Source organism: Eptesicus fuscus, chromosome 13 (assembly GCF_027574615.1).
Source record: "Eptesicus fuscus isolate TK198812 chromosome 13, DD_ASM_mEF_20220401, whole genome shotgun sequence".
NCBI classification, from domain to species: domain Eukaryota; kingdom Metazoa; phylum Chordata; class Mammalia; order Chiroptera; family Vespertilionidae; genus Eptesicus; species Eptesicus fuscus.
The window spans coordinates 48,289,210-48,311,786 of NC_072485.1; the positions used below are offsets into that span (position 1 = coordinate 48,289,210).

A 22,577-nucleotide genomic window follows, 5' to 3' on the forward strand; every position below is an offset into this window, starting at 1 on the left:
AGGCTCAGCTAAGTTAAGTAGATTCCCCAGGGTCCCAACTAGTTAGCTGAGAGCTAGGTTGCAAAACCAGGTCTGTCAGATTGTGGCATCCCTAAGGACATTCAACGTGTCCAAACTCAAACTCACGGTCTTCATTCTCAAGGGAGCGTCTCTGCGCTCCCAATCCTGATTAATGACCCCATCACCCCCTCAGCCATGCAGACAGATGTCTGGTGGTCTTCCTGGTCTCCCTCTCTACCTTATATCCTCACCAAGTCCTGCCAAGCTGACCTCCAAATAGCTCTTAAACCTGTCCTCACAACCCCACCTGTCCATCTCAGTCTACAGTCTCATCACCTCACCAGGCTGTTTCCATACCCTCTTACCTGGTCTCCCTGCCTTCAGACTCTTCTTTTATAGGCCAGATTTCATAATGTGTCCCAAATTATTCTCAAACTCAATTTTTATCCTGATGCTTCCTTACCTGCAGACTTCTCTGGCTTTACAAGAGATCCTGAATAAAGTTCAAACTCATTCATTGCCCCTCAAAACCTTCACTCTCCCTGATTCCCACCCACGCTCCACCCTCACTGTCCATCTCTCTGGGACATAAGGTACATCCTTATCAGAACTCAAATGGATTTCTTCTGTTCCCAGGACATGCCAAGCACTAGAAGATGCCTGCATTCCTTTGCTCCTGCTATTCCCTCTGCCTTCTCTTCCTTGTCTCAAAGCTCTCCTCCTGGAAACCTGTCCTGACTTACTACCACTACTGGTGGCTTCTTCCTCCAGGTTCTTGCCTCCGTGTACAGCAACACCTTGCTCTCCAAGGCTGGTAGGGAACAAGATGGATCTCAGAAGTCAAATGATCAGATAAATGAATTTGACTCTTATAAACACCAAATTTTAAAAATGAAAATTAACCATGGAAGGTGTTCAGTACATGCATCCTGCGTCCTATTTTCTCTAATTTTTAGAGACTGTGTGGTTAAGAGCTTTAGCTTCACCACTTGCCACCTGCATAGCCTTGGGCAAGTTTCTTGTTCTCTAGATACCTCAGTTTGCTCAGCTATAAAATGGGTATGACAGTACCTACTTCACTCAGCTCATACAATGTTTTTATGTGATACTGGTCTTTATTCTAATCTAACAGAATCCTGACACATATTTTAATTCCTACCATCAAGGTTGTGGAACTCTATCTTGCCAGCTAAGTGGGATGTTGTACTCTGTGTTCCACAGTGTTTAGGACATTGCTGGAGACATGGTGGGCAACCACGTGTGTTTTGATTGATATCTGCAGAGTTCTGTCTTCTTTTCCCTACATTCTGAAAGCCCTGTCAAAGAGCTGCATTCCTTCTGTATCCAGGACAAATGAGTTTGGGAGGCCTCCCTGAGAGCTGGAGAGGCTGACCCTTTAACAGGCTCTAAATACGGCAGTGCATATGAGCTCATGGAGTAAACGCGAGTCTCTTATGATAGTTTGCTGTTCCTCTGGGATATGGGGAAGATCCTTATCAGAACATTCCAGAGTCTTACGAACTTTGGCTCTTCTTTAGTTTCTGAGGACCATGGGTAGGAGAGGGGGCGGCTTTTGCATGTGGTCTCTCCAGTTCTCTTCACAGGGACCACTTGTAGGATGTTTGAGTCTCATAGGATGTAGGATCATTTGGAGGTCATTTCAAGCCAAAGATGTAAGACTGACTGTGAGCCAGTTCCAGGGCTGACTGCTGGGGATGCAGAGATGAAAAGGGCTCAGGCCCTGCCACCACGGAGGCCTTGTCCCAGCTGTCGTAATCAGGTCCCCTGGCTATCTCAATAGCTTCCCATCTCTTCGCTCGGTCTGCACCCCTGAGTCCCTTTCCCAGCTCAATCCACTGGCCACAAGCCAGAGAAATCTCTGAAATGCAAACCCAGTTCAGCTATTCTTAGGACGAGCATTAGAATCCATAGTAGGACCTACAACACCCTCTGTAGTTAACCCTCTCCAGCAACTTGGAATATTCAACAACTCATTCCTCCTCCTTAGACTCAGCACATGCTGTTGCCTCTACCTCAAGTGCCCTTGCCCCTCCCATTCAGTCTTTATGTATCTACTCAAATGTCACTTTTCTAGGAAAGATTTTTCCAGCACCTCCAGATCCTTCTTCCTTATAAAATCTATCACAGTATGAAATGGAATGTTTGTTTCTCTAATCTCTGTCCCCCTAGATAACAAGAACTCTTCTTATTCCAGAACCACAAGGGTTTATTTCTATATAGAGAAAATTATTCATTGATATATTAAATGACAAAATTACATTATTCTTTCAATACATATCCAAAGCAACCTGATAAAGTTTAACACAAATCTTGAAACTTGCAATAGAAGAATGTTTCCTTAAAGTAAAAATAAAAACATAAACTATAAGAAATATATAGAATATAATATATAAAATAAAATGGAAAAATAAAGTCCTATGTAATAAAGATGTAATATGCAAATGGTGCTCCGTTACGCCATGAAGCATAACAACCAACCACGTAATGACCAGATCACCAATCAGCAGGAGGGTGGGGCAGTGAGTGCCAGAGAGCTACAGGAGGGGGCAGGGCAGCAAGCTATGAAGGGGTGCAGGGGAGCTACAGGAGGGTGGAGCAGCGAGCTACTGGTGAGCTACTGGCACACAGATTCATGCACAGGGCTACTAGTATGATATATAATAAAAGATTACATATTCTATCTTTTTCTATTTTATAATATAAAATAATATTAATATGAAATAATATATAAAAATTAAAATAGTGCATTTGTTTAATAATCAGACACAACATGATCCTTAAAAGAAAAACACAAAAACAATTCAATCATAAACAGAAACCAGGGCAGTGTTCTTCTTATCACCATTATCACATTAGAGAATGTTACACAGTAATAAAACATGTATAGATACAGAAGAAAAATACACATACATTTCACACAATCACACAACAAAGACAAATAATGAATTTGATAAAATACAAAGATTGAATCAGAAAAAGAAAGGCATTCTGCAAGGTGGTCAAGAGTCTTTGGATTTAGATATATCTGGGTTCTAGTCCTGGCTTCAGCAATTACTAACCATGTGAACATGTCCTCCCTGAGCCTCAATTTCCTCCTTTGTAAAATGGGTATAATAAGGCCCACGTCCCAGAGTTGTTGTGAGCATTATGTGAAATATTGTCAAATCCTATTAATCACTCTAATTATAGTAATTATGCCCTTTAATCACTATAGTAATCACCCTCTCCCATTTGATAATAATATCATACAAGATATCTTTTTGCCATGAAGGCTAGAGTATCTAAACTATGTGCCATTCAGTACAGGAATGCTAAATCTGCCCTATACCTGCTTGTGAGGGCCAATGGTAAAAATATGTATAATAACCAAGCAGCATTCATCTATGCCACTATCAACTAGAAAAATCTAATGAAAAAAGAGTCTTCTTCATAAATAATAAAAAATATCAATCAGGTACAACATGCCCCAATAAGAGAGATGGGAGACCTATATTTTATTTTATTTATTTTTTAAATATATATTTTATTGATTTTTTACAGAGAGGAAGGGAGAGGGAGAGAGAGTTAGAAACACATATGAGAGAGAAACATCAATCAGCTGCCTCCTGCACACCCCCTACAACCAAGGTACATGCCCTTGACCGGAATCGAACCTGGGACCCCTGAGTCCGCAGGCCGACGCTCTATCCACTGAGCCAAACTGGTCAGGGCGGGAGACACATATTTTAGAGAAAAAGAAAGGAATACCTAAATTAATAGAGGGATAAACCATGTGCCTGAATGAGAACTAAATGTTTGCAAATTAAATAATTTAATAATCTATAAACTGCAACAAACAAAACTTGGACAGTTATGAATCCAATGTGCAGCTTTCGAGCAATCACAATTAAAATGTATAAAATGGTATAAATTTCACTTAAAGAATTTGGTAACTAGGAAGCAAACTGGAAAGGACCTGGAATCCTTGAATCTTAGGTCATCTAATCCAACAAGAAGTGGAGACCCACAGAGGGTGAGGAAAATATTTAAAGACTTTGTTAATATGTGTCTGGACTGGGGACATGAACTCAGATCTCCTGACTTCTTGTCCAGTTGTTTTCCATTAATTTAACTGAGTCTTTGCATCTAGGATATAATGAATATTCTGAAAAAGAAGAGCAATAGGGGACAAGTAACCCCACTGCACACTAGAACATATGACAAGGCAGCAGTAATTAAAATGATGCAGTTCTGGTCAGAATAAAACAGAATCAAAGGCTCAGAGCTAGTCTTTGGAATATATAAAAAAAGAATGTAGTAGCCCTAGCTGGTTTGGCTCAGTGGATAGAGTGTAGGCCTGCGGACTGAAGGGTCCCAGGTTTGATTCCGGTCAAGGGGGGGACGTGCAGGAGGCAGCCAATCAATGATTCTCTCGCATCATTGGTATTTCTATCTCTCTCTTTCCCTCTGAAATAAATAAAAATATTTTTAAAAAGAATGTGGTATATACTTATCTAAATAAGAAATAAAATTATTAAAATATGATTGAGGTAACAGGGTCTTAAATCTTCAAATATCTATGGTAAAATAAATTTCAGAGATATTAGAAAAACAATATAAATAGATCAAACTATAGACAAACTAGTAGAAAATAGACTTATTGTCCCAATTAAAGAGAATTAATGGTTTTATAATGATTTAAATGAAATAAGGGAAGACTTCTCAAAGGAAAAGAGAGGCAAAAAAAATTTTATAAAAACTTTGATTTCTCTAAAATAACACAAAACTTGTTTAAAAGCAAAAAAATGATAGAATGAAAAATAGAAAAATACAGCCAACAAATGGTTATTATGTATAGAGTTTATATACATTACCAACAAAAACCAACAAACCAACAACAGAAAAACACCCAAGATCCAAATGGTAATTCACCCAATAAAAGTGGGGGGGAGGAAATAAATATTTAAAAATTTGAGCTTGCTTGTTAGCAAATTAATTGAAGTAATAATGAAGTAGCATTTCACACTGATATTAATAATACATTATAGTTCTTATTATTATTGATTATCTGGTTCTCACTGTATTCTAGCCAATAAGGAGAAAAAGCAAAGCAAAGTCTAGTGCTGTTTGTTCTCAGGAGAAAGGCTCCTCGCTCAGCCTTTGCAGGGAGCTTTATTCTTGGGAGGCAATTCGGTAAATGCAAATGATTCTACACTTTGACCCAGTGACTCTCAAGCATGAGAATTTATCCCAAGGGGGTAAATTAAAGGAAGAAAAAAATAAACTACAAGTACAAAGCTGTTTATAATAGGGCTCTTGATCATAGTTAACTGTAAACATCTGAAATCCCTAACAATAGATACAGCAACACAAAAGGATAGTGTGTACCCATTAAATGATAAATATGAGAACGAGTCAAAATACATGAAATTAGTTATGAAATAACTTTTAAAAGTAGGAATAGGAAGTTATATCTACTGTCAAATTAGTTGTAAAAAAAATTAAAAATATGTGTAAGTACTGGGAAAAAATAGAAATTGTTGCTTTTTCAGAATTTATGGTAGAATTTTAAGATAAATATTTTTCTAGTGTTTTGAATCTGCTTTAATAAATTAAAAATTAGAAGTGGATTAGTATATAATAATCTTTCCATATTTCCTCTAAGGATGCTTAATTTTTTCTAAAATTAGTGCTTTAAAAATTGTTGGCGTGAAGTGGTACACATATAATATACAGATGATGTATTATACAATTATACACTTGAAACCTATATAATTTTATTAACCAATGTCACCCCCAATAAATTCAATAAAAAGTAAAATAATACAATAATAAATAAGAATAAAAAATAAAACATTGTTGGAAATTTTAGTACTTGGAATCTTCTGTTAATATTGAATAGGTAAGTGTTAGTTACTATATTTCAGACCAGGGTCTTCCAACATGGTTGGTGGCACCCTGGACATGCCCATATGACAATCCTTAAGCAGAAGGCTTCTATGCTGAGACTGACTACAGGTAGCATGAGATATGAGATATCAGGAGAGGTGAGCCAGGGATGGGGGGTTAGGGGAAAAGACCCAGGGTCTCATTTTTCAGAAGGCGAGTCTGGCAGGATGGCTGGGTGGGGACTTGCAGTCACTGGGAGGGAAGGGCTGGTGTTTGAACTTTGTGGTCGCAGCAAATTCGAAAGCAAGAGATGACTCTGATGTCTTAAAAAGAGGAACTGTTCTATTTGGGTGGCTTCCTGGGTGTGAAAGGAAAAGAAAAAGGAAGCGTCAAAAGTTCAGGCCTGGGTCACCCCTCCAGGCATACTCGGTGCTGATAAGGCTCAAGGAAGAGTAGCAGGATCTAGAAGGAGGGTTGGTTGGAAGGAGACAAGCTTAGAGGTTCTCTGAGTGGGCAGGAAATACTATCTGATTAATGTATTCATCTGCAAATATTTACCGAGGGGCTGCTCTGTGTACGGTCCACACTCACTATTGGGACAGACAAAGACTCTGATGCAAAGTCTAGTGTTTACACGTTGATCTGGCAAAAATGAGTCCAGCTCTGGCCTGAGGAGTGCCTCTGCCAGGCCCCACCTACCTTTTTCCTGCTCCGCCGCTTCACTAAGTTCTGGAAGCTTGAGCCCCACTAAGTTCTGATTTCTCATCAGGATGTGCTCCTTTTTAGAGAAAGCAAAAGACAACATTTCAGATGAGGACATCGGACTGGACTCTTTTCTCAGTTCTGTCTATGGCTCTGTGGCCACTCAACTTAATGTGGGAGACACCAGGACAGCCTCCAAAGTGGGTGGACAATCATGACCAGGTGGCATCTGAGGGGACCAGAAAGCCAGCCCTTCTCCCAGCCCCCAAAGGTGCCTGAAACCCACAGTGGCACCACATTCCTGGAGTGAAGAACTATTGCATTTTAAATTAGCCTGTGGTCCTCCAGGTGAATGAGCTGCCAGCCACATTGTGGCTGAGGCAGGAGAACAACAGAAGCAGAGCCCAGAGCTCTGGGGAAGGGAGGGTGCCTGGATGGATATGTGGCTGCCCCTGGAAACATTCTTTGGTGAGCTCGTGGCTGTGCTCTGAGCAGCTGGAGCTTCCTGCCCTTTTGTTTTAGGCAGTGACCTCCCACTCCCAGGAGTTGTGGCCTGCCCCCATTCATTTTCAGTGGCCTGAGTTACTAGACTCCACACAGATGAGGCCTGAGAAGTGCTGCCTCAGCAGCCAGTATCCTGCCTGGGGCCTCAGAAGACAGAGCCGGGGGAGAGATGAGGATTCTGACCACAGTATGTAGCATAGGTCGGCTCACACCTGCTCCAAGTCCATCGGCACCAGATCAATGCCCCTACGTGGAAATGCCTGACCCAGCTCCTCACCCCTGTGGCTGGCGCTATTAAGAGATTTTCAGTGTGATAGAGGCCACTTGAATGGTTTGCCCCCTGGATAAAGCAGGAAAGGATGGAGCTGATGGCCCAAACAGGAGTCACAGGATAGAGCTTTTTACCTGTTTCCTTAGCAAGCCAGAAGCCCACAGACAATCAGCTCTCAGCACACTGGATTGGGATGGGGGTACTCAGCTGCCAGGGCAGAGGTTAGTGGGATAGGGCCCCAAGATTCTTTGTGGTTTTCTTTGCTGCAGAGAAAAGCTTGCAGGGGTATTGGGCAGGAGTGGCCTGTGGCCTGGGACTTCTTCTCTTCATTGCCAGAGGTCCATGAAGGCAAATACCTGGTTATCTGGCCCCCTTGGTGCCACCTTCCCCAGAGATCTGGGACTATGGCCCACCACAGGCAGCCCTTCCAGCCTGTGCTGACTAGTGTGAACTGTTAACATCAGCAGCCAGGCCCCAGCGTCCCCTGAGCCTACAACTCAGCATCACGGAAGGTTTCTGAATAGGACAGTGGTCAGCACTAGAGTGTGTCCTGCTAGCACGGAAACCTCCTCACTTGTGCTTGACTGCTACCGGGTGCCTCTATTCCTTCTCTGTCCCACGCCCCTCTGTAAGGAGCTCAGGCGGTGGGGGTGCCAGGTCCTGCCCTGTGGAGTCCTGATTGGCTGGCCTGTGGCCTGTGTTGGCCCTCTGCGAAGTGGGGATTGGATAAAGACTCCTTTGTTCTGTTGACCTCTTCTGTCCCTCACATCCCGGCCTCTCTCTCCTCCAAATCTGGACACCCCCAAACAACCATGCATAGGGTGGCAGCCCCACGAAAGACCACTGTGCCTGGTTTGATGGCCAGTGAAAGTTGGGGGACATCATGGATGCTGGAAGAAATTCACCAAGGAGGGGAGCAGCCCCTCATGGCCAACATTATACTTAGGGATAGATTTGAGGCCCTTTGTTAAGAGACATCAGGAAGGAAAGCTTGGGGACATGATAAAGGAAAAGATATTTCATCCTTGCCTAACCCAGTCCTAGGCATGACAAGGCACTCCATCAAGGGCTTCCTGTTTATGAGCCACCAGCTCCAGCTGGAAGGGGAAACAGGCCCAGGACTGAGGGCCCATGTACCTCTGCACACCACCTCCCCCTGAACGTGGTGTTGTGTGGCAACTGTGTCCCACACTGACCTCACCTGAGCAAGTGGGGTAATAGCACCTAAAACTGGTGTTTATGAAGATGCTGCTCAGTGGACCTGATTTATCAGAGTGGGGAAGTTTAGGGCCGCATGAGGCCCATGTGCAGGCCAGAGCTGCCCTGCCCCAGGGCCCAGCTCAGCCCACAGAGGTCTTCCTCCCAGAGGGGACCTGGAGTGCACACCCCACCCAGCTGCCCCCAGTAACCCACCTCACGGAGCTTGGTCAGTTTCTGCATCCTCACGGGCTGCACTTGTATCTGTAAGTCTTTGAGTCCAGGCACCTTGGCCAGCTTGCTGCTAGCTTTGCCCGCAAAACGCTTCTCTTCCTCGGCTAGGGGCAGCTTGGCAAGCACTTGCTGCAGCCGCGGGCCAGGTTCTTCAGGGCCGCTGTCCCAGGAGACCCCCCGAAGCAGGGGTGGCCGGGAAGGAGGGGGCCGAAGCTCAGCTTTGGAGCCGACCTTGGACCCTCCTGGCTCTCCAGCTGTGCCTTTTTCCTGGGGGGCCGGGTGAGCTGCCCCTCCAGAGCCCTGGGCCGGACTTCTGGGCAGAGGGTTGCCCTCCCTGGCTGTCTTCAGGAGTGGCTTGTCCAGCTCATTCTCAGCAGGGCCAGGCTGGGGGCTGTTCAGGGCCATTTTCCCGACACTGCCTAAGCCAGAAGCTGGGCCCTTGGGTATGGCCTCAGGGCACTGGAGGGGATCAAAGTTTTCCTTTTGTTCTATTGCAATCTCTTTGGACTTCTCAACTGTGGGAGTGCGAGGAGTCAGCCTGCCCTGAGACACTTTCCTCTGGTCATTTTGCTTCCGGTCAGCTAGCCCTTTGGGGATATTCTGAAAGAGACAAGGTAGAATGGGGACCCTGGAGGCAGGTTGGGGAGCAGACATGTGGTACCATAGACCCTGCTAAGGGACATGTGTGAGCGTGAGATAGGTGGAAGTCTGCACCAGTAAAGAGGACCCACAGAGAAGCCTAAGGTTTGTAAAACACCCAGGACCAGGGACCTGCCATTCAAAACCTGCCAAGAACTCCCAAAGGCTAGGAGCCACATGTTTTGGCCTTAACTCAGTTGCCCCAGATCCTGGCAAAGCCCTTAACTTTTAGGGGCTTAGATTTCCCATCAGGTTTGTGAACCCTCTGAAATTATATGTAAATATATATGCATGTTTGTGTGTGTGTGCTGTATGTATTTTTTGGGGGGAGAGAATCCATAGCTTTTAACAATTCCTCAGAAAGTTCCATAATCCAAAAGAGGTTGTGGATATTTAATGAGGTGATTCTTGCAAGGGTGACATCTCACTGCTCAGAGGTTCACTGTCCTTTCATTTCCCAGGGGAAGCTTGCTTTGTGAGGAGCATGTGGCTCTGTGTCTGGTCTTACATGTGTGCTGAAACTCCCCCAGAGGACCCTAACCCAGACCCATTCTAGATGAGACTGTAGTATATGCTGCCCTCAACATCCTCTCCAGCACTTTCCTCTGAGCAGGTGTGAGGAAAAGATGAGGTTTCCTTGCTGCCCCAAGAAGAATTCCAACCAGGGCCTGGAGCCTTCCTGCAGTTTCACTAGAACAAGAGCCTTGCCGGGCTCCTGCTGGGCCCCGAGGCCCCCCGGTCTCTGGCCAGCAGCCTGGCTGGGGTGCAGGGCTACAGGCAGGACCACCATGGAGGTCACCCCCTGGAATCCTGCCTTCTCATCCACCCCCACCTCAGATTTCCTGTCACAATGGGGCAGAGCAACTTTCTTGCTTCCCCAGCCTTGACCATCCACTCATGTCCACCCACTCCTAGCTGCCTGGGGCCAGCCTAGGCTGCTAGGACACTGTGTCTCCCGCACCCAAACTGGGCAGAGCTCAAACTCACAGGCTCGCCAAGGTGATGTGAAGAGACTTCGGCCTCATCCCCCTTCTGCTGGAGAAATTAAACACAAGTCAGTCAGTGATGTGAAGGGACCATATCTCCTCTTCGAATACCCCCAACGAGGGGTATTTCTAGCAGTGGTGTAGGTGCCTCCCCCACCCAGCACCCTCACTTCAGTGGGTTGTGAAGGGCCTCTCAGGGTTAACGAGTAAGAGGAGAGACAAGATGGCATAGAAAACTCAATGGGGCCCTTGTTACCTGTGCTGGTGCTCCAGGCAGAGGGGGCTGTGGGCCACTGCAGGCATCCAAACCTGGAATGGTCCAGACACTGCTGAGAGCTATCCAGCACCCCACACCTCAGCTGTTCCTTTAGCAAAGCACATCTACCTCCCCAGAACGTCCTCCCTCATCTCCCCCAGGTCTGGGAGCCAGTAACGCCACGATTTGTTGAATGCCTCTTACATGCCAGGTTCTGTGCTGAATCCTCATTTAGTCATCACAGAAACCACACAAGGCAAATGAGGCAGAGGGAGGTCTAAGTCACACAGGAAATGTCAGCACTGGGATCTGAACCCAGGCAGCCTGGCCTGAGCCTGAGCTTGCCCCACAGCTCTGACATGAGCAGGCTGTTCTCCCTGGCACCCTCCTCCCCCTGCTGGTCTGAGGGTGTGGCCCAGAACACAGCCTAATGAAAGAAAAGAAACCAAAAAGCAAAGAGTGGCTCAAATAGAGGCCTTTCCAAATAAGCTCTGAAATGAACTCTCTCTCTCTGACTTCTCTATAGGCAAAGAATGCAAGCCATAGCCCCCTCTCACAACCTACCTCATCCTGGGCTAAACCTGTCTCCCCACATTAGCTCAAAACCCCAAAGTAACATATTATTTCCTACGTCTGAGGCAGCCCAGCCAGGCCCAGCTGGGAGCCCCTGGAGAAGGGGCCAAACAGAGGGTCTACCTGGGAAGCCTGCAAGATGGTAGGCCTTGTGGTCAGGCCAAGGGAGGAGCTGAGCTGCCACCCAAAGGAAGAAACAGGGCAGGAAATGCCAAGGGGGCAGGACCTCACCAGGCAGCGTGGGGATGGTGAGTGAGTTGCTCCGAGAGGATGTAGGAGAAGCTCTGGGGCTGAGGTTTGGGGAAACAGCTGTTGAGACAGACACAAATTGGCCAGTTTTAGTGAAGGTTTAGGACTTCTGCTTAACACATACATGCTTTCAGGAACTTCTGACCTCTGGGAACTGGGTCTGCCTCATTGAGATCAGGAGCTGGTTCTGCACTGTCGTAAAAAGATCCTACCACAGCTCAATGCCTCCCTGCTGCCAGCCCAACAGAGGGGGCACTGGGTCACCTGCAGGGGTGAGGATTGGAGTCTCACTCCTCAGCCTGCCTGGCCTGACCTGACTTCAAAGCACCTTCTAGAAACAGAGGACCTGCCATTGCTTGGCAGATATAGCTCCAAAAACTACCTCCCAGACATGACAGGATGGCCCTGATTTCAGAGGCTCCCCTTGCCTTCTAAGTACATTCAGACTTGTCTAAAATTTGCCTCAACTCTGTGTTCAGGAAAAAGAGGGACTTTAGCCAAAGGTGTATCAGGGTAGACTTTAGGCCCAGGAAAACCTTCCTTCTAATCCAGAAATTCCATGAAGACTCCAAAGACCACCATCCCCTTCCCCTTCCCCACAGTGCCTCGGATCCTTCCCAGGGGCCCCAGCTGGAAATCAGGGAGAGGGCGCCCAGTGCTGGCCATTCCAGACATTTGCTGGGGAGGTGCCCATAGAACAGGACCTCCTGGGGAAGGTGTGGGAAGTCATGCAGACTCTGTCCATGCAGGCTGACCCAGGAGTCTGCACACACAGGCATCACACAGAGGATTTCTCTCCACGCAAAGATTCAGAGCTGAGGGAGCTCCTGTTAAGTTCATGGGTTTCATATGGGCAGACATTTCTCATAGAAACCGGAAGCCACAATGGTCACACAAAGGCCCCAAAAACAAAAAGCAGAGTTTTCTGGGCTAGAGTTGGGTCAATATTTTGGAGCTTCTGAAATGGGGCCTCATTAGAACCTCTCCACAAGACTCAGTCCTCCTGTGCCTAGAGGCTGGGGGCAGACAATTCAAAGCAGGGCTTCCAGTGCAACCAGGCTTGGCTATCCCCCCCCAATCCCTCCTCAGAGGGGCTCAGGGCAGCCCATGAGCATCCTACCTGACGGAGAGTCTCCGGGGCTGCTCCTGGACTTCCTCCCACGTCGGGTCAGGAATCGCTCACTCACCAACTTGGCTTCCTCCAGCAGCGCCAGGTTTTTCTTCTTGTCCTCCTCTGAGATGCTGATGTCTGGCAGCTGGTCATTTACCAGGTCAATGACATGCCCCGCAGGGTCTGCAGAGGGAGGGTGAGCACAGGGTGAGAGTCCCTGCTACTCCATGCCCCAGCCCAGGGATGCTGCCCAGAGCAGACTTGGCCAGCCAGACCTCGCCTGGGCCCAGTACTGGGTTATGGAGAGGGCTGTGTGGGGACAGACAGGGCTTCCTCAGCAGGTCTAGCCCCTGTGGCTCCTATCCTGTGGCTGTGGCAGGTCCTCTGTCACAAATGGTCATGAAGCCACCTAGGTTCCCAGTACTATCCTGATCTCCGCTGTTAGGGAAGGCCAGCAGGAGCCCCACTCTGTGCTATCTGCCCTGCTAGCATGTTCTTCTTTTAGGTCTATGTTTCTTCAACAAGCTAGTGAGCTCATGGGCCAAACACACAATCCCATGGCCACCTTCTCTCCTTTCTTTCCTCCACTCACACTGTTTACCTCCATTCTTGTTCAAAACTGTTTCTTCTCTGGGTGAATGACACCCAGCTGCTCAGAAATATGGGAGTCACTCCACATTCCTCCCTCTTCCTCAATCCCCCACGTCCAACCAACTGGTCATCAAGTCCTGATCATCATTTATGCTGTATGGGTACCTATCTCTGGAATGTGCCTCTCATCTCCATTCTTGCTCATGAGCTTTTACCTGTACAGTTATATCAGACATTTCAACCCCCTGCCCCCACCTCCAGGCTATCACCTCCATCTCATCCTTCAGTGCCTATCACGGTGATCTTGCTGAGAGCCATATCCAACCATGCAATGCTCCTGTCTCACCTCATCAGGATTCCTCATGGAATGATGTCCAATGTCAAACTGGGCCCAGCCACTTTTGCTGACCCCATGTACTCCTCCTGAGGCCACTCCCATGATGACTCTCCAGCCTCCATTCCCCCTTCTGTTTATAGCTTCCCAATCTGCATTGAGTGAAATCCCTCTTCATCTCAATTACGTCAGGAAGGAGCTAATCCTACCTCCCACCTCACTTCAAGTGCCAGGAATGGGACTGTGTACCATCCTCAGCCAGTCAGTGAATTCAATACCCCAGCCACAGTGATTGGTGCAGGATAGCCATGGGAGTTCAATGAGAGGCAATCCTGGGAATTGTATTGGATAATGGGGAAGAGGAACTCTCTTTCCAATGATGGGAAGTAAGCCTGAAGTTGTTGGTAGCCATTTCCCAAGAAGAGAGGGGACTTGAGAGATGGGATGGGACAATTATTGATGATCCAACTTGAGCATCTGGATTCAGTGCTACCTGAAACCACAAGCCCTGGCTTTTATTCGTTTTCATTTTCTTTGGTTTAAGCTAGTTTGAGTTGGGTTTCTATCACATGAGAGCCCTGACTGATACACACAGCTGAACATTCAGTTGCTCTGTTATGGCTTCTGCTCCCCAGCATGGTCCTTCTTCTACCTGGAAGGCAACACCTACCCTCCCTCTTGTCTATCTCTCCAACTTGCTAAGGTGTAACTCAAATACTCTCTCCTCTGAAATACCTACCCAAACTTCCCTCCCCAGGGAGAATTGGGCCCCTTCCTGCCCCTGTTTCCTTAACAGTTGTATAAAGGGCCTTACAATACAGTGTCCTGATTATATCTGTTCACTTCTCAGTCTCTTCATATACTCTGAGCAATATGAAAGCAGGGACCAAGTCTGCATCAAAACTGTGCTCTGGCCCTAACCTGTTTGGCTCAGTGGATAGAGCGTCGGCGTGCAGACTGAAGGGTCCCAGGTTTGATTCTGGTCAAGGGCATGTACCTTAGTTGCGGGCACATACCCAGTAGGGAGTGTGCAGGAGGCAGCTGATGGATGTTTCTCTCTCATCAATGTTTCTAACTCTCTATCCCTCTCCCTTCCTCTCTGTAAAAAATCAATAAAATATCTATTTTTTAAAAAACTGTGCTCTGATGGTCCATCGTAGGCTCTGAGGGACCATTTGAGGTAGGTAGTCTTGCATTCAGGCTCATGCCTACCTGAGGGGCAGAGGACTGTCCTCCCTGAGCCCTGAAATTGAGCCTCACACAGCTGTTCTATATCTCTTTGACTTCCTCTCTTTCCTCTTCACACCCTGGTCTTGTCTTTTTACCAAAAGAAACTGAGATGACACATCATACTTCTTTTGGGCACCAACACTGAGTGGCTGATTGACTTTGTCCTATAGGGCTCATAGGGATGGGCTTGCCTGAGGAGCAGAGAGGGCAAGGGGCCCAGCCCGGTCAAACTACCAGGCCTCAGTCTTCCTACTCAAACACACTTTCAGCTGGACCCCTATCTCTGGTTGCAGAAGTAAGGTGAGTTGGCCTAGCCCTTACCCACAGAAGTCAGCGGAGCAGTGGAAACCTTCAAGTGTCGGTGAGAAAGCCTCCGGTGGGGACTGTGAGCTCTGAAAGAATGGAGCCATCTTGTTAAGAAAATTGATCCACAGGTTGGAAACAGGCAAACAGATGCCTGTATCTTTTTTCAGAGTCATATGAGTGCATCATCTTACAGGCTTTCTAAGTTTGGGAACTTGTTAGAAATGCAAATTCTCAGGCTCTACCCCAGACCTACTGGATCAGAAACTCTGAGGGTGAGGCCCAGCCACCTGCAATTGACCAGGCTCCCCAGGGCACTCTGCTGCATGCTGAAGTTTCCAAACCACTGCCCTAATGATATGTAACTTTGACTACTTGCTGTGTATTAGGGCTCTGACTGAATGGACATCTGACTCATAGAAAACTCATAAAATATAAGTAATTGTAGAGATGCATATGATTTCTGCTAAGGAGAAAAGATAAAAATAGGATTTTATTGTCCAGTAGAGCATTAACCTGTTTCATATTTAACTTACCAGCTTTATTCCAGCATTCTTTTCCTCCTCGCTGATTATATATATCCATTTCTTATATCCTCCTTTGAACTGGCTTTGTTACCCTGACGGGTCCCACATCAATGAGTTGGATATATCTTTGACACATGCTCACTATATATCTGTATGAGAATTACCTGTGTAACATTTTGTGAATTGTATTTAGACAATCTCATTCTAGCTAGATTAATGCATGGGCTAGTGCTGTGTAAAACCAAGGCAGTGACATTCCTGTGCATGTGAACCAATGTCTCTTCCAAGAGATCATTCTCCACCCAGAACCCACCCTGGCCAGGGGAAGGATTCTATAGTCAGAGACTCACACCCTTCAGGTCTGTTTGCAAATATCTGGGCAGTTATACAGGAAGCTCCTATGCTGTGATTTGTGCTTTTTTAAAAGGATAGCAGGGTGCAAAGAGCCAAATCCAGGAGAAGAAAAATAATTTGGGGAGGGGGGAAGATAATGGAAAAATCCCAATCTCTCTCTCACATTTTGAAAACTGGCATGACTGTATTTTCATCAATAAAATGATTCAAGAAAGAAGGAAAGATTTATAAAAATATAGCTGTCTAATCCCTGTGTGCTAGGAAATGTTGTTCTTCACAGCACAAAGATCAGACACCTGGGATGTACCTGTTGGCCAGGTTTTTGTCAGTTTCTCCTTCCGGTGAACTGGCATCCCCAGTCAGGACGATCGTGGGTGGACTGCAAGATATTCCTGCGGTGGGAGAGCCCTAGTGGTTTAGAATGAAAACAGAGATGGAGTTAGGCTTGGGAGAAAGCTTCCAGGAGCTGGAGCTGGAGCCTGTGTTCTAGCATCAGGATTCTCAGAGCCATCTTGATAAGGAGACAAATGCAGTGTATTTGGATTATTCAGAGAAGGGAGGGGATATATATATATATTTTTTTTCTTCATTTCTCAGCAGGCATTCACCTGAGCTAACAAGGTCCACCTTTCATGCACTAAGATTAGGGAACCTCTAAGCCATCCCTAGTGACACTCTAGGAAATCTCTGACAATCTAGGGAAAATGTGGCAGAGTGCTCAGGCTGTGGTCAGCCTCATTGGGGGGAAAATGGAGGTCAGGAGAAGAGGTGGTGGCAACCACACATACCTGGTGTTCAGTGACAATCCTACATTTGGGTAAATGTGCTTAAAACCTCCTTCACCCATGCCATCTTTTTTTCTTTTTAAACCACTTTATTAAGGTACAATCGATATACAAAAATCTGTGCATATTTAATGTATACAACTTGATGAGTTTAGAGAGTACACACCTGTGAAATCCTTACCACAATCTGTGACATAAACCTATTCATCACTTACAAAAGTTTCCTCTTGCCTTTTTTTAAAAAAATATATTTTATTGATTTTTTACAGAGAGGAAGAGAGAGGGATAGAGAGTTAGAAACATCGATGATAGAGAAACATCGATCAGCTGCCTCCTGCACAACCCCCACTGGGGATGTGCCCGCAACCAAGGTACATGCCCTTGACCGGAATCGAACCTGGGACCTTTCAGTCTGCAGGCCGACTTCTCTATCCACTCAGCCAAACCGGTTTTGGCTCCTCTTGCCTTTTATTTATGATGACCATGATGAGAAAAACACTTATAAGACCTACCCCCTTAGCAAAGTTTTAGGTATGAATACAGTATTGTTACTTCTAGGCACCTGGATCTCTAGGACCCACTCATCTTGCACAACTCCCATATCATCTTGATGGAGCTTCTTTCCTATACAGCCTCATGGGTGACCGCTGCCATAGGAATGTCAACGGAAACACTGACTGTGCTTGTAATATGTGTGAGGTTCCTTCCCTGGGTGGAGTTTATTTTGGTCATGAAAGTTTGAGCTCTGGATATATTCATGTTTGTCACATTTAGAATTTTTTCTTGTATGAATCCTTTGGTGAACAAAAAAATGTACTTTGGCTAAAATACCATGTTTATTCTAGTTATATCAAAAGGTTTTGGCCTAATTTTACAAATTCCCAACATGCTTTGATGCAGATTGGATAGATCTATGTAAAGGGGGCAGGAGGGGCCAATCAATTTCTGCATGTTGTGTTCTGAAAAAGAAAGTATCATGGTGGTGGTGATGTGGTTATACTATACTAGAGGCCAAGCCGAGGGACCCCATCAGTGCAGGATTGGAGCTAGGGAAGGATGCGGGAGGTTGGCCAGCCTGGGAGGGACCAAGGGAGGGCTCCAGGGCATGTCCACCCGTCTCACTCAGTTCTGATTGGCAGGATTCCAGCAACAAGCTAACCTACTGGTTGGAGTGTCTGCCCCCTGGTGGTCATTGTACATCACAGCGAGTGGTTGAGCAGCCTTAGCATATCATTAGCATATTACCCTTTGATTGGTTGAATGGCCGACCAGACAACCAGACACTTAGCATATTAGGCTTTTATTATATAGGCTACCCATGTCCAAGAGTTTAATGTATTCAGGATGCTAAGTAAGTAAAATATAGTTTGTTTTATTTTATTGATACACTACCTATTTTGTAAAACCATTTGAAGTAACCAACAATAAAATATAAGATAAACAAAACACGAGACTATAAAAATGAGGGAATTATTTGGTAAATATAAACGTTCCTAGCAGATGAAGAGAAATGCATGCTCCTTCTAACCATCCAGGGTTTGACTCTGCAGTTCAACAATTTAACCTGAAATCTAATGAAGCTGTGATCCATGTGGTCCGGGGTTTAAGAAGGAAGCTTTTAAGAATTGCTCAGCAGACAAAACAATGCAAAAAGAACTTGTCTTCACTCTCACCTCTCAAAGGACAGGAGAGGGGAACGAATCTTAACTCCCATCCTTGCCTGTCCCCTCCCCTTTGACTCTTCACTTGCTTACTCTCCCCACCCAAATCCTCTCTCTTCCTCCCTCCTCTGCTTACTCACGCTCCACCCAATTACTTATTGAACAGATTGTCTTAATACTTCTTTTTATGATTAACTCACAAAAGTTTTCAAAAGTCTTTGGGTATAAGACAAGGGTCAATCTGTAAACACTCTCACACCATTATGCTTCATTCTGTCCATCTAGCAAACATTTACTGAATGCCTAACATGTGCTGGGGGTCTATGGTAGGGCCTGGGAAGATAAAGGTAAACCAGGCAGGCCTCTGAAATGCTTCCCAGTTAGTGAAATGCGATGGAAAATGGGGTGGAGTTATCCTTCCCCAACCCCCAACTCCAGGTAGCTCCCAGGGCCTGATGCCCTCCGTGTTGACACCCGTGAGGTAAATGGCCTGCAAGCTGTGGGGGGCTACTGTCTGGTGAAAGTTTGCTCTCCCTTCTGGTTGAAGGCCACTTGCAACAAAGTTCTCACTCAGAGGAGGGTTGGGGCAGAGGTGCCCACACGGAAAAACAGAAACAAACCATGGTAGCAAGTGCCAAGCATGTAACCACACAATTTTAAGCTGCTTAAAAGCCAGGAGGCATGTGCAATCAGAGAGAAATCCTTTATCCCTGATGGAATGCTCCCCACTCTCTCCTTCCAATGTGTACAAAGTGCACAGTAATAAAATCAAAGTGTTCTTTCCCTAATCAGCTCACGAAACGGTTGAGCAAGTTCTGTACAATCTCTAGTTTTTTTCAGAACTGTTTTGAGGGGAACATTCAGTCTTTTGTGAGCTGTGGTTCACCCTGGCAGGCACTGGGGAGACAGTGATCCAGGAGAGCGTGTGGGAAGAATCAGGGCCCTCTGGGGTGAATTCTGCCAGGTGTTAATATGGTATAAAGACCCATCTGGGCTCTCACTCTGAGCTGCCAAACAGGCATGACCTGAAGAAAGCTTGTGGGGCAGTGTGTTCAAATACAGACCGCAGGTAAATTCCTGGTTTTAGGACTGCAAGGGGCCTGGGCCTTGGAAGCCACACTAATTCATGATACAGTTTCTCATGTACTAGCTGTGTGAACTTGAGCAAGTTCCCTTGACTCCCTGTGCCTTGGTTAACTTATCTGTAAAATAATCATGTCACAGGGTAGTTACAAGAACCAAATAGGTTGGTATAGCAGTAGGATTGCCAGATAAAATACAGGATGCCCAATATTCAAATAAACACTGAAGTATAAGTATGCCCCAAATATTGCATGGACATAACTGTATTTTCATTTGTTAAATCTGGCAGCTCCAGATGGAAAGCTTATGGGGACACCTGGCCCCTAGTAAATGTCCAACGAGTGTCAGGTGTTATTCTGTTATTGCTACTTTTGGAACTGACTTCATTGTTTTGGAATTGGGTTTTGAAGAGATTGTCCTTCTTGGGTTTGGGTCTGAGCAACCATTTGGAGTTAAATTAGGGGGACCAGCCTGTCTGGTGGCGCCACAGAGCACCTTCCCCAGGCACCTGACCACATGGCCTGAGTAATCAATGACTCCCAGAGAAGAAGCCCACCTCCAAGGCCACATCCCCCTCTCTCACCATCTACTTCTCAGACCAAAGACACATGCCCTTTGTGGGTGTCAGACGTCAGACACAGGAAGCAAAGGAACAAATGTGAGTACAGGGAAGTGACACTCGCAGACCTGCTGTGTGCCAGGCCCTCTCTCAGACGCTTCCCGGTGCCTTCGCATTCAATCCTACCAGCAATTCTGTGAATGAACCTCAGAATACCCACCTACAACTTGGGGCTGATAACTCCTCCCAACCTCATAGAATCTCGAAGAGGAAATTAGAAAGTGAAGGACCTGAGCGTGAAGTAGGTGATTGGTACATTTCTTTTCTCTCCTCGCTTTCTATCCCCCCTTAAACAGACTTGTTCAGGGCTGGGCAGGTGGTAAATGGTGGAAGGGACTAAACACTAGGCCTGTTGGCTTTCCCACTACACAAGCTACCCTTACAGTCATCTCCAGGTCTTTGGCCTCACCTCCCCATTCCTGGTATCCACAGGTCTCCAACAGTCCTTTCTTATTCTTCCAAGCTGCACCCTCCCTCATAAGCCCTTTCTTCCAGGCAGCCCTCAAAGCGCAAGGCTGGACACACAGCTGAGTAAGGATAGCAGGGGCACCCCTCGCCCTTCCAGGAACCCAGCCTCCCCCTGGGTCCATTTCCCTCCCCTGGAGTCAGCCGAGTACTGGGGGGCTGGGCTATCCTGCAAGCTCACCCACCCTATAATAAGCCAGCAGGTTACATTTTGTTCTCCTTAAATAAACTTATAGAAACATTTAAATATTTATTTCACTCATAACTTCCCAGGAATGCATCACAGTTTCCTAACTGCCTGGGGTACAGGGATAAATATAGGCCAGTGTCATAGACGGGAATATTATCTTCCTTCCCCCAATGTCACGTGACTAGGCCTAGGATAGGAAGCTCTAAGCAATAGCCCTAGCCTCAGCCCAAGGGGAGTGGGGAGTTCAGCTCCTGCACTAGGGCCCTGGCAGAGAGAAGGGCCCTGCCAAAGGCAATGTGGGTAGTGAGTCAGGAGGCCTCAACTGGAATCCCACCTGGGTGACTGTATACAGGTTACTTAACTTCTCTGAGTTTCATGTTCTCAAACATTGTGTGGAGCTAATAATGCCCATTTTCCAGGCTTGTTTTAAGGATTTGATGAGCTAAAGCAATAATAATAATGATGGGGGGGTGCGTGGAGGGTGGACACTGTGGTAGCTGCATCCCCAGGTCCCTCACAGCCTGGAGGGCAAACAGGGACACCCTCTGGAAGAGGGACCCTGGCCGCAAAGAGGAATTAGTGCTCTTGTGACAGGATAGAAAGACACTCTGGGGACTTGTGAGAACATGATTATTTTAGAGGCAAGTCCGAAGAGCACGGGAGAGAGCGGAAGTGCCTCTGTTGAGGTCTGCTGGATGTGGGCTCCTTCCTGCCGAGCTCTGGGGACCCGGGTCTGTGAAGGCTCCGGGTGCCCACCGTGTAGATTCCTCCTTCTCATGCACCCTCGCCCTGCCATGTTTCTGCCGGGCCCTCTTTCTTGCCACTGCCCACTCTATTCCTAGAGGTCAGGGACCAATAATCACCAGGTTATCCTGCCTTTTTCATCACTCTTTTGGATCTCATGCCATCAGACTTCAGGAATATAGACATGCACACAATGTCTATTATTCTTACTTGATGGAGAGTGTATCACCCAGCCAGCCAGTCATTCCTCCATCTTTGTCTTCTACCCTCTCCTCCTCCCTCCATTTCTTCCTCCCTTCAGTCCAGAGATTTAATCATCCAACCTGCCAATTATCCACCCAGCCTATCACGCATCCAGCCAGCCTCCTCCCACAAGCAAGCACCGCAGCTACAGCCTATGCTGGGAACTGGAGAAACACTCAGGAAAGACACAGCCCCTGACCTTTCCTAGTTCACATATAGGCTGACAGGGGAATCAGAGAAACAAAAAATGACAAGCCACTCCAAGGACAAATAATTGTAATATACATTCCTGACCATTGTAACATCCAATATTTCTAAAACACGGTCTGCTTTGTCCTAGGCACAGCTCTCGCTGTGTGACCAGGACCACTAGAAGCCATCCTGGTGGAACTGACCTTTTGACCCTTTCCAAGCTTCTTTTCCATGGAGAACAGAGCACCCAGCACCTGCTGTCCAGGGCACTGGCTTTACTGCTGGGCGGGGCCAGGGAGGACACGAAGCTGGCAGGAACACCTCAGCAGAAACTTGGGTTTCAGTCTCCACTCAACATAACACAACTATGTGACATTTGACAATTACATAACCTCTGAGACTTCATTCCCTCTTCTATAAAATTGAGATAATAATATCTACCTTGGAGGGATGAGCACATAGCAGGTGCCCAATAGATGTCTCTCATATCTCATACAATAGATCCTAATGCTTTCCTGATCATTTATTTTATTTTTAAATATATTTTTTATTGATTTCAGAGAGGAATGGAGAGGGAGAAAGATAGAAACATCAATGATGACAGAGAATCTTTGATCGGCTGCCTCCTGCATGCCCCCCAACTGG

The 22,577-nt window shown here is 46.4% G+C and overlaps 1 protein-coding gene across 3 annotated transcripts in view; it reads right to left on the reverse strand.

Moving 5' to 3' along the window:
- Nucleotides 1–22,577, reverse strand: part of IRAG1 (inositol 1,4,5-triphosphate receptor associated 1) — a 112,617-nt gene that overhangs the window by 47,120 nt on the left and 42,920 nt on the right. Inside the window, exons 3-10 of one of the 3 annotated variants that reach the window (XM_008151034.2) lie at nucleotides 16,258–16,358; nucleotides 15,088–15,158; nucleotides 12,621–12,794; nucleotides 11,483–11,560; nucleotides 10,679–10,731; nucleotides 10,424–10,468; nucleotides 8,780–9,397; nucleotides 6,589–6,667 (exon numbers count right to left, since the gene is read on the reverse strand). In XM_008151034.2, the coding sequence (XP_008149256.2) occupies nucleotides 6,589–6,667; nucleotides 8,780–9,397; nucleotides 10,424–10,468; nucleotides 10,679–10,731; nucleotides 11,483–11,560; nucleotides 12,621–12,794; nucleotides 15,088–15,158; nucleotides 16,258–16,358 (1,219 nt within the window). Of the gene's footprint in view, nucleotides 1–6,588; nucleotides 6,668–8,779; nucleotides 9,398–10,423; nucleotides 10,472–10,678; nucleotides 10,732–11,482; nucleotides 11,561–12,620; nucleotides 12,795–15,087; nucleotides 15,159–16,257; nucleotides 16,359–22,577 lie in introns of all 3 variants that reach the window. The other 2 variants (XM_028159861.2, XM_054724941.1) reach the window with 2 other exon arrangements.